Here is an 18,405-nt window from a genome sequence, read left to right on the forward strand (position 1 = left end):
TCAACCACAGTTATTGAATGCCTATATCGAGTGTTCGTATTTTCTAAACTAAAAATTGGGCCAGAGCCCAACGAAGGATTTCTTTTGAATCTGTGAATTTATTTGACAGGTCTTTAAAAGGCATAAAAATTAAATTACTCTTCGTTATACATCAAATAAATTGCCTCGACTTAAAAGACTAAAAATGCATGAAATAAGGATCTCTCTGGGAATTCTCGGGCATGGAGCTTTTGGCCAGATGATTCTCTCTTCTAGTTGCTACTGGCACTATAAACAACATGGGTTTATACCCTTAGTGTGCAAAACTGAGGAGTTGCACATGCCTAACAATCACATTTAGAGACATATCTATTTCTTTGCTATGAAAAAACCCTGAAATCTCTTATATCTCCAAATATAATCATATTTTCCCATCAACTTACAATTCCATTAAAGAATCCCTAATCCTTTATTTGTTATGTATTATAATACTACTAGTCCTCGAGAACATAATAAAATAGCCTTAAAATTTTAAGTTACATTATAATCACATTATATTCCCAGAGGCACTTTATCTTCCTTTCTAACTCAGCTTTGATAGTCAGTAGCTTATAAGAGCTTGAATTTTTCTATTCTGAGATTAGTAAAGGGTATTTTTGCAAAATGAGTAACAAACCCTTAAAGTGTTCATTTTAGAACAAGTACATATCACACGTGTGTTCTATACTGCTTTTCTCTTAGTTTGGTAACATCTGTACATTTCTACATTTTCATATTTTATGCAACCTCGTATAGTAGTGTAAAATGCGTTAGAGTTCATACAGTGACAAAAGAGGAATAATTAATCAAACTGAGTCAAGCTCGTTGCTGGTTGGTCTGCTATGAGGGATTTCACAAGGATATTCAAGTTCAGTAGCACAGCAACCTGTAACTAAATTTTAACGATGAATTGTGAGGAAATTTTAGTGATGTTTCTCTTCCCAAGACTTGAAAGAGGTTAATTCTACTTTCTTAGTGTCTAGGATATTTTTAACTGAGGATGCTGCATTATTTATAGTCCAGGCAATTAAATGTAAATTACTCAGAACCCTCTGTACTTCTGCGCCTAACAATAATTATATACAGCGCTGGATGAGGCCGTTTTGAAGACCATCTAAGAGACTGACAAAGACAAAACAATGCCCAATGAGATGGGAGAGAATCTAAGGAATTCATTTCTTAAAGATTACCTTATTACATCTCTTACTCTGCTTATTCATAGACACAAAATTAATTCAATGCTGCAACAATCTTGTTGCTAATATATCTGTTCTAAAAAAAATGCAGTTTAATTCCTATGTAATAATATAGCCTTATTGATTATAGCGATGAAAAATCTGGCAGTAGAACTATTTTTGTGTAACTGTGCTTTTTGAAGGATGTGGTGGGTGCTACATTCTCTCAAGGTCACTAAAATCTAAATAATTTTCTTTTATTATTAATGGATGCCACCATATTAATAATAATATCCCTAGAACTAAAATGTGAATTATTAGGAAATATTTAAATCTATGGTTATAAAGTTTATACATCAGTTAAAATTATGTGACTTTGTATCTTGTACTAAATATATTATAGAAAAATATTTATAGATACATAAACTCCTCCAGAAAGATCTAGGGTATTTCCGTTAATATAAAGAAGGCTTTCATCTTCCTGATTTAAAAGAAGTGTCTTGACTGAGTCTTCCTAGAAGGGACCCTAAGCAGTGTACTGCATGCCATCAGCATGACCCCCTACAATAAGAGCTCTGGCCGTCTCCTTACGACACGGGCCTCTTGGAAGGGCCTCAGTGCCAACTGCCGGATAATGCTGAAGAAACACGTGGGGAAGGCAGTTCTGAAGGAGACCAGACATGCAGCCCTCCGATGGTTGAGTTTAATCTAGGGATATAAACTAGAATGCGTGGAGGAACAAATGGACCATGTGTCCATTTAACTAGCTTCTAAGTGTTGCGTTTTTTTCAATCGAGTTTTAGATAAAAGCTGATTAACGAACAGTTTGAAGTTACAGTCCTTGGCAGGCCTTCTGTGACAGGCTAAGGGCAAGTCTTTAAAAACTAATGGTGCATCACTGGAATGCAGGAGCTGAAGGGGTGTCTTTAGGTGTTTCCTTGGAAATTCCGTTTGTTCAATAGAGAAACACAGAAGTATTCCAAGATCCAAGGTTTTACATACCAGAACGTGGTCACAAAGAACAATGACTCAGGCGCTGTTTCTCTTGGTTTGGGATTATTGCAGTACTTTTCAACTTTAGTGAACATAAGAATCACCATGGGAGGCTGTTAACTGCAGCTTCCCAGGCTTCACGATAGATGGAAGTGGCGGCTCCCAGGGGGAGCGGAGAACTCAGGTAATTCTCTTGAAGACAGTCCATGAACTATACTTAGGGATCCTTATACCCTACAGGGCCTAACAGGGGTGAGCGCTCAATACCTGTTTTTACCTTTCACCTTCTTATCTGTGTCCTCAGTTCTCCCAACTAATAAGGACTGAATGTACTTTAATATTCAGTTACGTGAGCTCCTTCCCACATGCTGAAGTGGCAAAATCTCTAAAACGACGTGCTCAATAAATCACACACATTTTATGTCTACTATCTGAGGACTCTCAATTTCCTGTTGATCTCACTTTTACAAATAGTTACGTTTCTCTCTTGAACAACTATTTCTAGCATATGAACACTAGACAGGTATTGATGGTCGGCTCCTCTTTGTACACTGGCTGCTAAGAAGTTTAGAGAACTGTATGGCTTACCTATGCTAAACACACAGAACTTCCAAACTCACCTGGGCCTTGTCTTTCCTACTCTTATCTTCTTCCCTTTGCCTCGATTTTCCATTTTACATTATACAGTAACTTTCAAAGCTGCTTAAGATCTTCTATGGAACAAGTTATGTGGGTGATGTGTGTGTGTATAAATGGAAAAGTAAATTATTACAGGTTAAAAACTGGATTGCAAAAGCAATAAATGATGAATAATAAGGTTTGGGTTTTACCTGGAAGGTACAACTTTATTAGTCACTTGACTAACAAATACCACAATCTAATTCTCCCCAAATTTTAATTTATATAAAATCCTTTCTTAAATAATTTTGAGAATTAATGGGTTTGAAAACACTTGGTAATCTGTAAAGTGATATATGATGATTACATTATTTTATTAATTATGCATTTCTATAACCTCATGTTTTAATATGTATCAGCAAGTGAGTTTTTGGTGAGTGATAAGAGAGAATGTCTATCAAATTTTACTGGCTTGTATTTTAATCCATTTCTATTTTTAAGCAGAAGATATAAAAAGTTTTAACAATTGACAGAAAAGCTATTATATGAACAAAATTAGAAAAATCAAACTTTTTGTACCAATCCTTCTTTCTTTCAATGAATTTACAATTTGTAACCTAAACTTTAAATATGATTTGAACAAAGATATCAAAGAAAAGAAATGCAGTTAGCAATATAATTGGGTGGATAAATTCACCTCTCATTAAATTATAAATAAGTCATTATGTAATTAATAAACATGAATACATAAACAAATAAACAAAAAACCCACCTGAATGAATAAAACTGACCATTGGCATGCAGCAACATATAGAGGTTAGCCTCAGCTAAAACTGAAGACTTTCATAATAAGAATAAAACAGCAATTTTATTTTAATATGCAATCTGAGAAATGCGAAACTGCCAACAATAAAGAAAATCTTGGAAAAATTACCACATTAAAAGTTTTAAAATTCTAAACTCAAAACTCAAAACCCAGATGCATATCAGAATCACAAGCCCATTTATTAAGAAAGGCAAACTCAGGGTCATTCAGCATTTGATGATGCTAGTTCACCTTGATACTCACAGAAAAGACTGGATTTGATGTATAACTCAAGGCAGAATATTTTTAGTTTTAAATACTCAGTGACTTCGGTGTACTATATTAGCTCTTAATTAAATTAATACAATTTTAGATGTGAAGATCACCTTTACAACATTGACTAAAAAATTATTTAGTATTTTGGGAAGCAAACCGATTTTTTTACATATATAAAAATGATAATGTCATCTTACACGTTTTATACATATAAGATACTTTCAAATATAGATTAACTAATTTCTTCTGTACATAGTTTGGGTTTTCACATTATGAAGAGACCCACAGGAAACTACCATTCTCTGAACACCTAAATCATGAGCATTTTGCTGGGTGCTGTGACAAATATCTCATTTAAAAAGAATGCTGAATGAAGTTTTACACCTTTTTGTGATCTGCCAACCATAGTAACTGAATACTGGTATACAGCAACATTACAGAAATCGGCCTAAGCTAAAATCCATAGCATCTTTTAAAAAGGGTAAAGAAAAGGAAAAGCAAAAATAATACAAAGCTATATAAAGATTTTAAAAACAGATGTCACACGACTAGACCACAGACATACACGTCATCAACATGAACTGGAGTTTCATATTTAGTGAAAGGCATTTATTTATAAGTAGAGGGCTCGTAAATACTGTAAGATACCTAGTGCGATGGCATGGGCATGGCAGATATTCAATAAAATACTTTTAACTTCTGTTGATATCTTTGTTCATTTATCAACTTAGTACAAATCAGCCAGTAGGTAGTGTGGCATTGACCTATAAAACTTTGGAGGTCCCAACTAAGCTTAGTGTTCTGTGAAGTCCTCCATAATTTATTTTCTGTTTCAACTCACATTTGGCATAAGCTACAACCTGACATTGTTAATCATCTTTCTGTGTTTATGGGCTGATTCTTAAATAAGTTGGCCTATGTAGCTAATTCTAGTCACAGCTCTAATAATATCTGACATAATTTAATAAGAGGTAGTCAACAACTGTTCATTGTAAATCTGATGTTTCATAAAGTTAAGTCTCATCAACTGTGTTCTGGGAAAAGAATTAACGTGTTTCCCTGAAAATAAGACCTAGCCGGACAATCAGCTCTAATGCGTGTTTTGGAGCAAAAATTAATATAAGACCCAGTATTATATTATATTATTTATTGTATTGTATTCTGTAAGACTCGGTCTTATTTTACTATAAATAAAATTATTATACTATAGTAAAATAAGACCAGGTATTATACTAATTTTTGCTCCAAAAGATGCATTAGAGCTGACTATCCGGCTAGGTCTTATTTTCGGGGAAACATGGTACATATTTTTGCTTAAACTTTGCTGCCTTCCCATTGCTTATAGAATGGCAAAATTCCTTCATATGGAATTCAAAGCACTACTTGTATACTAGACTTCCATCCTCAATCTACATTCTAGCCCTGACGACACAGCACTTACCAAACTCACTGCATACTTTTGCACCTCTAACCATTCACTGGCCTGGTTCTCTGTGTGATTCAAGATGGCACCCACCTATTCATTCTGCCAAGACCACCCCATCAGCTTTTCCGCGAAGCTTTCCCAAAACTGACTACAGTTCCTACCACCACCACCCAACCCCCGGTGAAGGACAACTCCTTCCCTCCATCTGGCAGCTACTTTTTTAAAAAGCATTTTCACAGATATTATCAGTGTGCCTTCTCCTCTGTGAAACTTTCTGAGACTCCCATGTACAGAGTTCAGCCCTCTCTTTATTGGCCAACCTTGTCCCTGGTATGTAATTCTACTCCAGCATATAACATAGCACCCTGGAGTTATTTATTGTTATAATTACCAACGCAGTTAGACCCTGAGCTCTTTGAGGATATCTTCCCATTCATCACTGTACCCCAGGGCCTAGGGGAGTACTTGATACACAGTAGGTGCTCAAACAAAACACAACTGCTTTCTGCCTATCAGAAAAAAACACTGGTACTAAGCATTCACTTTACACACCTGCCTCCTTAGCAATGACGCAGGACCCTTCCTTTCCAGTGATTACACAATAGGAAACAAAAGTGGACCCGGCAAACTAAGGTGACTCAAGGCACGGAGGGTGCTGCTTGCAGAGGAGGCAGGCTTCCAGCAAAGAAAAAAGGCCCTTGAAACATTGAGCCATTTCCTCACCTTAGCTCCAGGAGGCTTATTCACATAGCGGTGACTGGTGCTATTAATGCATTGCTAACACTCAGTAACCTAAGTCCTAATAAAATTGCTTCTTCACCTCCACTAAGTGACAGACAAATGACCATTTTCACTTAGATACTTTCTTAGAGAACAATCGACTGGGAATCTAGCAGCTACATTAATTCTTAACATCAATTATCTGCATAAAAAAATTGATATAGTTTTTAACAAAAAGGACATAAACCAAAATTGATGTGGCATGATGTTTAAAAAATTATGGTATTCTAACATGCCTAATCCATATTACAAGAAAATATGCACCTGTACACGTGTATAATACAACATAATCTTTTTCTTAAACGTGTTCATGTTTTAACTTCTGGGTGGTGGAAATCAGAAACAGCAAAATGAAGAGATTAAAATATAAACTATAAAGTCTATTGTGAATATGAAACATATACATGAGAATGCTGAAAGAGTGGAATTAATTCAGCAAAAACTTGACGAAATACCAGGAAATACAGAAGACATAAAGATGCATAGTGTAATGTCACTGCTCTCAGAAAACTTAGTTTAAAATATAGCTTTCCACTACAAAACACTTATAGAACTGAGCAAAAAATAAGGCAGGATATCACTGAATTTGTCTTAAAAAGAAAAAAGTTATGTAACTATGACCAAGTGGAAGTTCTCTTTTTTACAAAAATGATTACCTTCAACAGATTTAAACATTAGTTTCACTGAATACATGGAGGTCAAAAAAATTTTTTAAGTGTACCTCAAGATATAAATACTAACTTAAAATACTTTAAAGGAAAAATAAGCATAATATTGCTACATTTTTGCATTTAAAAAAGTCTTCATTTCATAACAATTATAGGCCATACACATAAAAAATCTTAAAGTTATAGTTAAAATATACAGCGTTGTTTATAAAAATTTTAACTGCTCTTGGCTTCTTTTCTTATTTTCTCATAGGCAAAACATCTGTAATAGGCAGATGCTCACCTTTACATTAAAAATAAAATTTACCAGCAAAAATGTGGCATAAATGTTTCTATTGGCTAAAAGTGTATCTTCTCTTCTAAGCCAGAAGCTTCCTAACTCTCTTTTTTTTGTAATGTAGATGTTAATTTTACTAATAGATATAAGACTAGACATATTCAATACATGCTCTTATTCCTTTTTCACATTTTGAGAAAACCTCTTCATGACCCAATTTCAAATAGTTAATTCTGTTATATTTGTGTTTTTGACTGTATGCTGCCTAAATTGATTTAGCAAGTAAGCAGATATTAATGATTGGATTTCTAACTTAACAAGACAACTATACCAAAATTTAAAAAAAAATTGTTACTGAAAATTTTTATTTTGCATGCTATGATAGGCTTCTTTACCTGCAGATGGCTGGGAAACATTCTTGAAGACCTTTCTTTTTAACTAAAGAACCTTCAAGGCAGTACATAATGATGTCCATAACCTTTAGAGAAAAGATAGAAATCTGAAATTAACTTCAAATTCTTGATTTTCCAAAATTTAAATTATTATCTTAGGCCTCATTTGCCCATGGAAATTCTAGATAGCTTGATTTTAATATTTACTTCAAAACTACTACAGCATATTTACTAGAACTACAGTATTTTTACTTTATACGAGAGGCTTATCTTTTTTTTTTTTGTCGGTGAAAAACATTTGTAAGACAGTGCAGTAAAATGAAGAAACAGGACTTTTTACTTTAAAGGCTATTCATATTTATGTACAGGACAGGTAGCTTTTATTCAAGCACACTGTATGTTTTGTTTTATTTATAATGAAAGCTGTCAAAGAGAACAGGACCTTTAAGAGTTATGCTAACATAGACCACTTAATTCCCTGTGAATAGTAAATGGACAGAGCAATCATTTTGATTTTTGAGGAAAATTTAAATAGTACAGATGTTAATTTATTGTAGTTATCTTTTTCCTTCTTTTAGAAATGCTGGAAATAAAGATGATGGTTTGTATTACTACACTGGGGTATTTCATTGAGGCTGTTGATGTGTCATTTAAAACAGGATATTCTTACCTCTACGAGAAGATCCACCACATCTGTGGGCATCTTTTCAATAAGAATTTCAATGACTCTCAGAATTTCCCCTTTGGCTCGTGCAAGAGCTGTCGTGTGTATATTCTGCTGCGATTGGGTGTTTGCTGCAAGAGCAGTATGCCTGTGTACCTATAAAAACATTCACACTGTAGGTATGGTTGACATTTGATAGGGTTTTACATTTCTAGCTGCTGGTTTATTTTTCACTTATTACCACAGAAAAATTAAAAAAATCAACACAAACAGACCTCCTGAAGTGAGTCAGGAAATACTTCGGATTGCAAAAGAAGGTATTTAGCACAACGAAAACTCAGTACATATTCTCTAATAAAATTCTGTAAGTTTCTGGGTCTAGGAGACTTGCACACAATGTCACCATGACATTTTTTAAAAAGAGACAGACTGAAGGTTTGTAAAGTCGGTATATTTGGCACGGAGGTAGACAGCAGTTAGGGGATATCAGCAAATATAAAATACGATCCTTTCTCTCAAGTAATAATGATGTTTATATGTCACTTACTATGTCACAGGCACCATGCTAGGTGCTTTATAATTAAGTTGGGAGATTCAAATAAACATGCTTCCAAAAATAGTGAGCCTTGGAAATGATGTAAGTTTAGTGTGATTTTCCCCATCCAAATTGTAAGTCTTACACAGTTCAGAGGGGAAAGAGCCTCAGTGGGCCCTGGACTGGCCATGGACCAGCGCTGGTGGAGTGCGCAGAGGGAGGGCATAGGAGACAGCAACAACAGGGAGAAATACTTCAGCATTTTACTCGAAAACTCTAAGTGAAATGGAAAACTTGTTTTGAAAAGGTAATCAAAGTGGATGATTACATTAAAATATTTAAACATTACCTTTCTAACCAAATGCTGGAGTAGAATAAATCCAAAGCATGGCTATTCTAACAGTTCATTTTAAAATACTCACATATATAAACAGGGCAAATTAAGTTGAAAAAAACACACACAATATAAATACTTGTTTATTCTCTTTAAAGAAGCGGTTTGATGCCTGGCATTTATGGGATGTGTGTACGTAGTCAGGCTGTTGTAAGACTTACTCAGCATATTCAGTATTACAATCTGTGCATATTCTACTGATGGGAAAAACTGGTAAAAAAAAAATTCCATGGCTAATAAGTCTGTTCTTTTATACAAACATACACTTGATATAAGTATGTAATAGCTATAAAATATATAAACACACATATACATATGTTTTAAATACAGTGGAACCTCACTTTACTGTGCACTATTAGAAAAACACACAGCCTTAAGTCTACAAATGTAGTTTAGCTATGAACAAAGTTCCACTGCCTCTAGAAACCCATACAAGCTGCTATTAGGACCTTCCTTCCTTCTAGCTGTCGTTATGTCACAGATATTTGCTGCAGGCCGATTAAGGATGTCTCCGGGGCAGACACAGGCCCAATAGGTTTCAGGTTATCAGGACTGACGCAGAGGTATTTATTTAGTATTTTAAAAATTCATCGCAGCTAACGGAAAAACAACTCCGACAGAGCCCAAACCTCATGGACATTATTCCTGCTAAAATGGAACAAACCTTTGCAAAAATTTAGGAGCGTCTCATCCTTTCCTTTCTCTCCCACTACTAAGACCTATAGGGAAGATCCTATAATTGGTTCATTGTTCTTTACTAGCCTTTCAGTTAGATGTGGGCAATTAGTTAGAACACTAAGAATGTGGGGATCAATCGGCATTGAAGTCTTTATCTGTGACATGTAACAGGAAAAACAATTAGCAAGTTTATGACTTACATTTTTGTTTACAGTTGGAAAGCCAGCGTTAAGGAAGAAGTTTGGTTTTGATTACAGGTAGATATACGTGTAAAATAGGAACGCCTTTAATATACTTGAATTTGAATAAGCCTGCTATATTTCAGATTGAAAAATTATTGTTAGATATTTACAAGTGAATTAACTTCGAGAAGAGAAATGAATAGGAAAGCACAAAATCATGAACGCACCTCCATGGAATTCAGAGTGCATGCACACAGGTAAAATGCATTCATTTCAGTACCAAATGATTAACTTGCCTTTTTCTACAACAACCTGGAAGGCTTTTTTGTGGATGTGGACCCTCAGCTCACAATGCCAAATAATTCCTCTAAATGAGAAGGCAGAGCACACGGAGACGGCCCACTCACCTCTCTGGCTATAGTGGTGATGAAGGCGGGTGGTCTGGCAGTGGCAATGAGCGACAGGGCGTGCCTAGCGGAGCGGGCGGAGTCGGCTGCTGGGCTCAAAGGCAGCCCCATTGTGATGCTAACCAGGGATCAGAAAAAAAGGAAAAAAGAAAAGAAGCATTAGAAATATAGACTGCAAAGATTAGACACAGCTTATAATGTCAGTTCAAGGTCAATGGGAGCACTCAAACAGTTAGAATATAATAGACTTGCAACAATGAGCAGTGATTAGGCGTCAGGGTGTTCAGGCATCAAATACAAAATCGAATAATTAACCGTGAAGATTGAAAACAGTATGTGCATCTGTCCAAAGTGTTACAAACGCCTTGTTAACAAATTATCAAGAACTAGCGCTGAATCCGTATCACAAAGCTCAGAATAAAGCAAGAACAAATATTTTGTTGGAAATCTTCAAATGTTTTCCTAAAAAGAAGTTAAAGGTAATTTGTTTATATGCTGCACGAAAAGGCTATATTTAAGGACATATATCTGAAAGGGAGCAAAATTCACTCCTGTGTATAAAATTATCAAAAAACTCAGAATAACAAAATTGTTTTTAGTATGTATATTATTTTCAGTTAATTCACTAGTACTGGTAGTTTATCCCACACTCAATACTTTCACAAGCAATCCGCTACTCAGTCTGTTCTGCCAATAGTTATGTAGTATTGATGCAAAAATTATATTAACTGAGACTTATTCTCTCTCTATAAAGAACATACAGCCTGGCATTGTCCAGGCTATACATAAGAATATGTACATGATAAAATAAATCTTTCCAAAACGTGAGAATTTCCTGATAGGACAGTGACATTATATTCCTCTGCCATCCCTAACATAAAAAAGATACTCTTCTGTTTCCAAGCTTCCTTTATATAGACTGCTGGGGAAAAGATTGACTTTTAATTAAAATCCACATGTGATCCACACAGCAACTCTATTCAAGGTGTATTTTGTTATTCGGTAAGAGATCCAAATATAGCTTCTCCCTCTGGTCAAATCATCTTGATATTTAAATACCTACATGAAGTTATAAGAAGATCTGTCCTGCTCTAATTAGTCTGTGTACTTCATGTGTAAACTGGGTTACCTTTACGAAAAATTCTCTGGAAGTTATAGGTATTTCTATAACATCTAGCAGTCATTATTTGAAGTTTTAGTTGAAAATAAAGATGCATTACGTAGGCACGTCCATCATTGTTAAAAGAAGGTAAACTGATTACAGAAAATTCTGCTTATAGTTCCTTTGTGAGTGTTGTGCTGCTTAAATCTTTGACTGAGAATATAACTGGCAAAGCAGGAACTCAGAGGAGAGAAGGGTGGTGAGCCTTCCTTTAATGTTTCCCACTAAAAAGAAAGATGTGAGCAAGAGGACAAACACATGTTGAACAATAAACAGAAGGAATGCGCTGGAGGACGCATCACCCCTGCGGAAGACCCTGATGCCCGGGGCACAGAAGGAGCTAGAAAGAGATGTTGAAGCAGCAAAGTATGGTGGAATAGTCAGCGAGTTTCTTTTCTGGACTAAACTTTAATATTGAGAATTCAGCAAAAGAAATGTTTACTACGTGAGTAGTGCTAGGGCTAGATTCCTAACTAATTATAAAGTTCAGATCGTATTTTAAATCAAGTTTGAAGACATTCAAAAACTAATGATGATGTTTCCTTTTTTTTCTCTCCCTCAATGTGGATAAGAGATGCTGATAACACCTGAAAGGCTGAAATGAATAAAAATGGTATGTTCATTGAATAATTCTGAACAAACCTAAGTCAAATTTCAGAAGAGCAATAAAATTACAGAATACTGGAGATGGAAAAGATCCCCTAGGCAACATCCGGGCCAAGCAGTCAGTCAGCCAGGGGAAAGGCGAGTCTATCTCCTAGGCAGCCTATCCATTGCTGGAAGCATGATACAGAGGAAAGCGACTGGCCATGGAACCCGGGGGCTGAAGTCAGGCTTTCTGGTGCTATTGCGTGGCCTCCTGCGTCTACCTCCAAACATCCCTCCCTCCCAGGTGGGTGATATCAGCATGTTAAGGAAGACAAATCAGGTCCAGAGAAGTTCAGTGAGGAGTCATGGCAATAGGGAATGTCTTTCAGGATAGCTGACCTTTGGAGAAAATAAAGGGGGCAAGGGCTTGATGATATTTTGGATAATTGGGTTAATGAAATGGTAACATGAGGCTTCGGATGAATGGCTAGATCGTATCCGACAGAGGTTTCTAGTGGTTTGCTGTAGTACTTGGACTTCAGCTCTGTTTTGTTCAGCATCAATGGTGGTTTGAAGAAAGATACGGATGGTCAGTTATCAACTGATGTGGATATAAACTTGTAATGGAGAGCAACTGTATTAAATAACAGAATTCGGATTCAGAAAGTCCTCAAAAATATCAAATTCAGCTAAACAAAGAAGTCGTATATGTGGGTACGACTTTACAGGCCAACTTTACAGGTACGGGACAGGTGATACACTGCTCCACCGAGCTTACGAGACACACCTGCAGGTTGTATTTCAAACACGGGTATCTATGTCAGGGCTGTGGCTGCCTACAGAGCTAGGTTGTGTCGAGGGAAATACAATGGAAGTGTTACCCTGCTGAACATCAGGCTCTGGGTACCAGTGTGCCCTCCCCACAGATGTACTGCTCCCTTAGTTGCTAAGAGATGGGGTCTGGATTCTGCAGGACAAGAGTGACAGCATCCTCCTGAGTCCAGAGAAGTCATGTCCATTCTCAGCTGTGTGCTGCTGTGACCTCTTGCAGGTGGAAATTAGAGTTCTACTCACATAACCTCACCACCCATGTCTAAGTCCTTTCTTCCACACTTTTCCTTGCATGGAGGAGAAACATTTAGTGCAAAGCTGAGAATGGGGGGAGGTGGAAGGGGGGGAGAGAGAGAGAGAGAGAGAGAGAGAGAGAGAGAGAGAGAGAGAGAGAGAAAGGAGTGGGAATGAATGAACATACATGTGTGTGTGCATCTGAGGGTGAGGATGGTCAGCTGGCAGACTTTCAAGGCTCATGTCACAGTGACAAGTAGACAGCTCCCTGCACCCTTATGCTGTGCCCTGTGGCCACCCTACACTAAATAAGCACAATGTCTGTCAAACGAGTATATTGAAATACCTGCTTGACAATGTTGAAGAGAAGATTTAATGAGACAACAGCTGCAAAAACATCCACCTCCGCTCTGCCCTATATTATACGTAAGATAGATGCTCCTTCTGACCAAAGTTGCCTCTTGCAAATAGAAACAGTGAAAAGAAAATGAGATCAGCTAACAACAGCTGACTGGCTTCGTTAACGTCACCCTTTCTCCATCTCAGCAAACGATCTTGTGGATTTGGGGCAATCAGTAAACTTCTTCCAGTACGAAAAGTGGTCAGGTTTGGTGATGGGTTGTGGGGTCTACAGGACTAGCTGTAGAGGAACGGAGAAGGAAGCTGACCAAAGGCAGAGAAAAGTGCTGCCTGCTGAGCTGAGTGGAAGCTGGAACACCCACCGCGCTGTGGGGGCGTCAGCGTCTGCAGTTGAGTGCGTCACGTCACTGGTGTCCAGCAGTGAGTGCAGGACGGCATGACATGGACAGATCTACTGCTCTCAGGTCAGGGCTCTGCAGTGACCTTTGGAGCATCCACTGTGCAAAAGGGGGAGGGTTGTGGGTATGATAACAGGAAGGGGTTGCCAAGGCTCAGGAGAAGAAGAGAACCCTGTATCTCTCCTCTGTGGTCTATTCAATGCTCCATCACCAGGGCAGTCTTCCCAAAACACCACCTTTATTTATGGTTACTCTGCTTACAAACCTCCAGTGGCTCCTATTCCTTCTAAGAAAGATCTTCATCTCCGTGGCTTCAGACCCTAGGCCTGCCATAGTCTAGTTTCACTAATTTACAACTTGGTTTCTTTCAACACTAATGCTCCTGAGGCAGGCTAATGTCAAAATTGGTCCCCAAAATTCTATTCCTTTTTTTATGGTAGTATTTTGCTAATGCTTCTCCTTTACCCCTTTCCCTCCCCTCTGTTCAATTCTTGTGGAAGCTCACCTGTATTTTGCAATTGCTGTCGCAATGCCCTTCTACCAAAACAAAAACCACCCACGACACCACCAGTTTGTTCTGGGCCCTTAGCACTGAATCCCATCCTGCTGGGCATTAGGAATTTGTTTTGTATTGTGAACTCCATGCAGAGTGGGACCATGCCTGCTAATCAAGTGCCTCCCCCCAAAGTGCCTAGGCCAGCCCTTCGACAGAGAAGCTGCTCAATAGATATGCACTAAATGAAGTTACCTGGCAAATTCAGCAGGAAAAAAAATATCACTTAAGCCAGTTATTTGACTGAATTGACCAGGCAATGAAGTCAAAGTAATTGATCTGGTAGTCCCAACAGACAGTATAATTCTGCATATAGTTATCTTTGAAGGGAAGAGTGCATTGTGCGTGTGATATATTTTAATGTGGGATTCTAACTGAGTGAAGAAGGATCATATTATCGGAGGTGAAATTAAAGCAGTGTCTGCCGTATTCTGGAATCTGTATGTAAACACAGAACTCACTCTTTTCATCTGATTGTGCTTATCTGGCTATTATGCAGATCATTTGTTATGTAGCTTTATAGGTTGGGCCTTTGGTTTCCATCTTTATTCTAAAAAAATATGATATGACACACTCTATTTTACTCAGCATTTCAGTATACATATCCAATATGAAATACTCGAGATGATAGATATTATAAATAAAAACATGAATAGAAAAATAGGCCACTCAGGCTGAACTCATTCCTTCCATGACTGCTCATTAATCCTGTTCTAACCCTTATTCCCCTGCAGTAAAAGCATTTTAAAAGTTACATGTCAGACCACTTCAGTTAAATGTCACTGTCTACAATTGTCAGACTTGCCCATCTGTCAAATTAAGGTATACTGTAAGGGAATATTCGGGGAAAAAGTACTTAAACTTTCATTGAATAGCTCACAAATCACCGTCTGAATGATGTCATGGATGAATGCTTGTGTCCTCCCTTAAAATTCATATTGTGAAATCCTTACCGCATGGTGATGGTTATTTAAAGATAGGCCTTTGGGATTAAAAGAGATCATGAGGGTGGGGCCCTCGTGATGGGATTAGTGCCCTTATAAGAGACATCAGAGAGCTTACTTTGTGTCTCCTCAATTGTGAGCACAAAGGAGTCATGTCAGCACACAACAAGATGGCCTAGAAGCCTAGAGAAGAGGACTCAGAGTAAGACCTACTTTCCCAACATCTTGATCTTGGACTTCCAAGCCTCCAGAACTGTGAGAAATACATTTCTTTTGTTTATGGTATTTTGTTAGAGTGGTCCAAGCTGAGTAGGACAAACAGTAACAGGGCATTGAAAACACTCCCTATTGAAAACAAAGACTAAAATAATTTTGAAAGTGCATGCTTAATAACATCTGGGAATTCTATCTTACCCCGTCTAGCAAAACAGGTGTGTTAACAATTGTTTTTAATGCAATAAGAAATCTTTAATTCCCCTGTTATGTTGAACCTTAATTAGCTAATTCATAACTGACATTAATTTCCTAAACTCAAAGATGGCAATTCTTCCAACAAGTACTCATCTTTTAGAGCTGTTTCCTATATGCTGTATACATTTACAATGAATAAAACAATGCTAACATGACTTAGTTAAATGGTTTCCTCAGATTATACATTTTCTACTAAAAATAAATGTCATGTGAATAGGAAAAATACTTGAAATATAGACTTCTAAAGCACCTTAGTGTTTATATGACTTTCTCCACTCTCAGTCCCTCAAATTTAAAAAATATGGTTGACATTTGAGTTCAAATGCCAACTTTTTCTCCACTCTAAATAGTTCATAGAGTATCCCTCTAACATACTGTGCTCACCTATATGTTATCAAAGCATGTGTAGCTTCCAGATACGACACGTTTTTCTCTTAACATTTGGTAAACTGAATGTTCCAGAAAAGCAATGGTCTTATGTAATTTATTAGCATCCCTCAGTCGTGGCAGTGAGATGAAACACTGGCCACCTTCAGAAGCCGAGGCCACCAGGGCTCTGCCTTTCTCTTTCAGGATAAAGGCCCTGAAACATAAACTAGGAAAATGGATCCCACATCGCAGACCATAACACATATAGATGTAAGTCAAGCCTTCAAAAAACACAAGGATTTTTCTGTTTTTTTATAAAGTAGGATTTTTCTACTGTTTTTAACATTTTATCAATGGGTACATAATCATACTGATCTAACAAAGATATGGATTTGTAAAAAAGATAATACTGCCTTTTTCCATTTTCTCTACAATTAGCTGGGGATAGCGTGACCTATGATTGCAATGAAGTAGTACAGCCTCCGTTTTAGAGTAAACAGTTCATTATGAATGACAATTCGTTTACAAATAACCATTCATTTAAAAAACCCCTCACCTCGGATTCTACCTGTAGATCACATGTCATAGAAAACGTAGCACAATCATACAGTATGCAAGCAGCAAAACGGGAGTGGGAAGACCTAAGTACCACTGTGACCTCAGACACGTTGTTTGATCTCTCTATTCCTTATTTTTACTTAATAGCATATTGAGGGCATTGGATCACATGTTGTTGAAAAGATTTTCATCTCTAAAATTCGATGACATTATTCAATGTTTATTGCATGTAAACTACTTGACAGTTGTGAATAAGAATAAACGCATAACACCTGGCCCAAGCACTCAAGAAGCTTACTGATATTTAAAATAGGCTTTTACTTTCTAGAAGGCACAAAATTCTCAATGAATATGATTTCATTAAATGTATTTTTAAAATCTGAAAGTACACTGAAAATTCTGAGTTAACTACGTTTACGTCCTTTTATTAGGTTGTTTTAAATTTAGGACTCAGTTGGTCTTTCATCCTGTGGTATTAGATGTTGAATGCAAGACGGTGCGGTGTAAGGAGCGTGGCTTTTGGAGTCAGCGAGACCTGGGTTTGAACCCCATCTTTTTCACTGACCAGAGACAATAGATCCATTTTTTTCTCATCTGCAAAATGGTAAATATAGTGCCTACTTTTTGAGCTTCCCTATATTTGGATGGAAATATCTGTGGTGTGTACAGCTCAGAAACTCATAGGGAGCAAAAATTCAATAAGAGGACTGCATCCCATCCCTCTGTTTCCTCATCTAGTGCTAGGTATGTGGCAGGTGCTACAAGCAAGGAAAACACGCACTAACACTCTTTTTATAAAGGAAAAGGTAAAACCAATGTTCTCTTTGACCCTAATTCTATTCCCCAGAGATAACTGGGAAGGAAATGAGATTAGAGTTTTAGATGGGAGCATCCCGCAGTTTGTTCTGCAAGGAATAAGTGAGTACAATTAGTTAGAAGCAGTATTCACTTTCACTCGCCACATGTTTTCAGGGATAATTTGGCATCGTTTGGGTGTCCTTTCCCATCTCTGTCCCACTGCATGTCCTCTCCTCATAATCGTCCAAATGAAAGAGTCATAGGATACTCTTCCTTGCACACTTTGATTACCCAGCTGTCTCTTCTCCTGCTCTGAACGTCCAGACCTTTCACTCTCCCTCTCACTTCACATCACGCTATCTCCAGGCAGCTCTTGTCTTTCCTGTAAGACTGCAAGTGCTGTGGAGACAGGCTCTTGTTTGAGATGTGCAACTGCCCGAGGCCTAACACGGTCCCTTACACATACCGGCTACTCAAGAAATGCCTGCTTAGTTTATAAACAGTTTCAAATTTGGAAAAAAATATTTGAATACATTGGAAAATAACTGGTGAGATTTTGATTTCACAGATGTAAAATTCTAAGGCATATTTCTAAAATAAACACATTATTAATTCTGGAAAAATACTCTGTTAATGTGGAGCCATAGATAGCTGTTGTAGGAGACCTCCCAGGAGTCACCTCTGACAGAGGATGTTGATATACGGAAGAGAAAGAAAATAAACTGTGTGGTACTCTGCGTTTTCCAGAGTAAGGTGGCAGGCCCCTCCCTGAGAACCCATCCCTCAGAAACGCACAAGAATGAGAATAAAGAGGAAAACACTGCCTGTGTGTTTTCTTTTGCAATAAACAT

At 37.3% G+C, this 18,405-nt stretch overlaps 1 protein-coding gene across 4 annotated transcripts in view; it reads right to left on the bottom strand.

Moving 5' to 3' along the window:
* Positions 1–18,405, bottom strand: part of WDR7 (WD repeat domain 7) — a 301,747-nt gene that overhangs the window by 74,570 nt on the left and 208,772 nt on the right. For all 4 annotated transcript variants that reach the window (XM_019722246.2, XM_019722262.2, XM_074339915.1 and 1 more), the window contains 3 exons: positions 10,289–10,406; positions 8,099–8,248; positions 7,432–7,514 (listed from right to left, as the gene is read on the bottom strand). In XM_019722246.2, coding sequence (XP_019577805.2) covers positions 7,432–7,514; positions 8,099–8,248; positions 10,289–10,406 — 351 coding nt within the window. The remainder of the gene's footprint in view (positions 1–7,431; positions 7,515–8,098; positions 8,249–10,288; positions 10,407–18,405) is intronic.

Source organism: Rhinolophus sinicus, linkage group LG09 (genome assembly GCF_036562045.2).
Source record: "Rhinolophus sinicus isolate RSC01 linkage group LG09, ASM3656204v1, whole genome shotgun sequence".
NCBI lineage: Eukaryota > Metazoa > Chordata > Mammalia > Chiroptera > Rhinolophidae > Rhinolophus > Rhinolophus sinicus.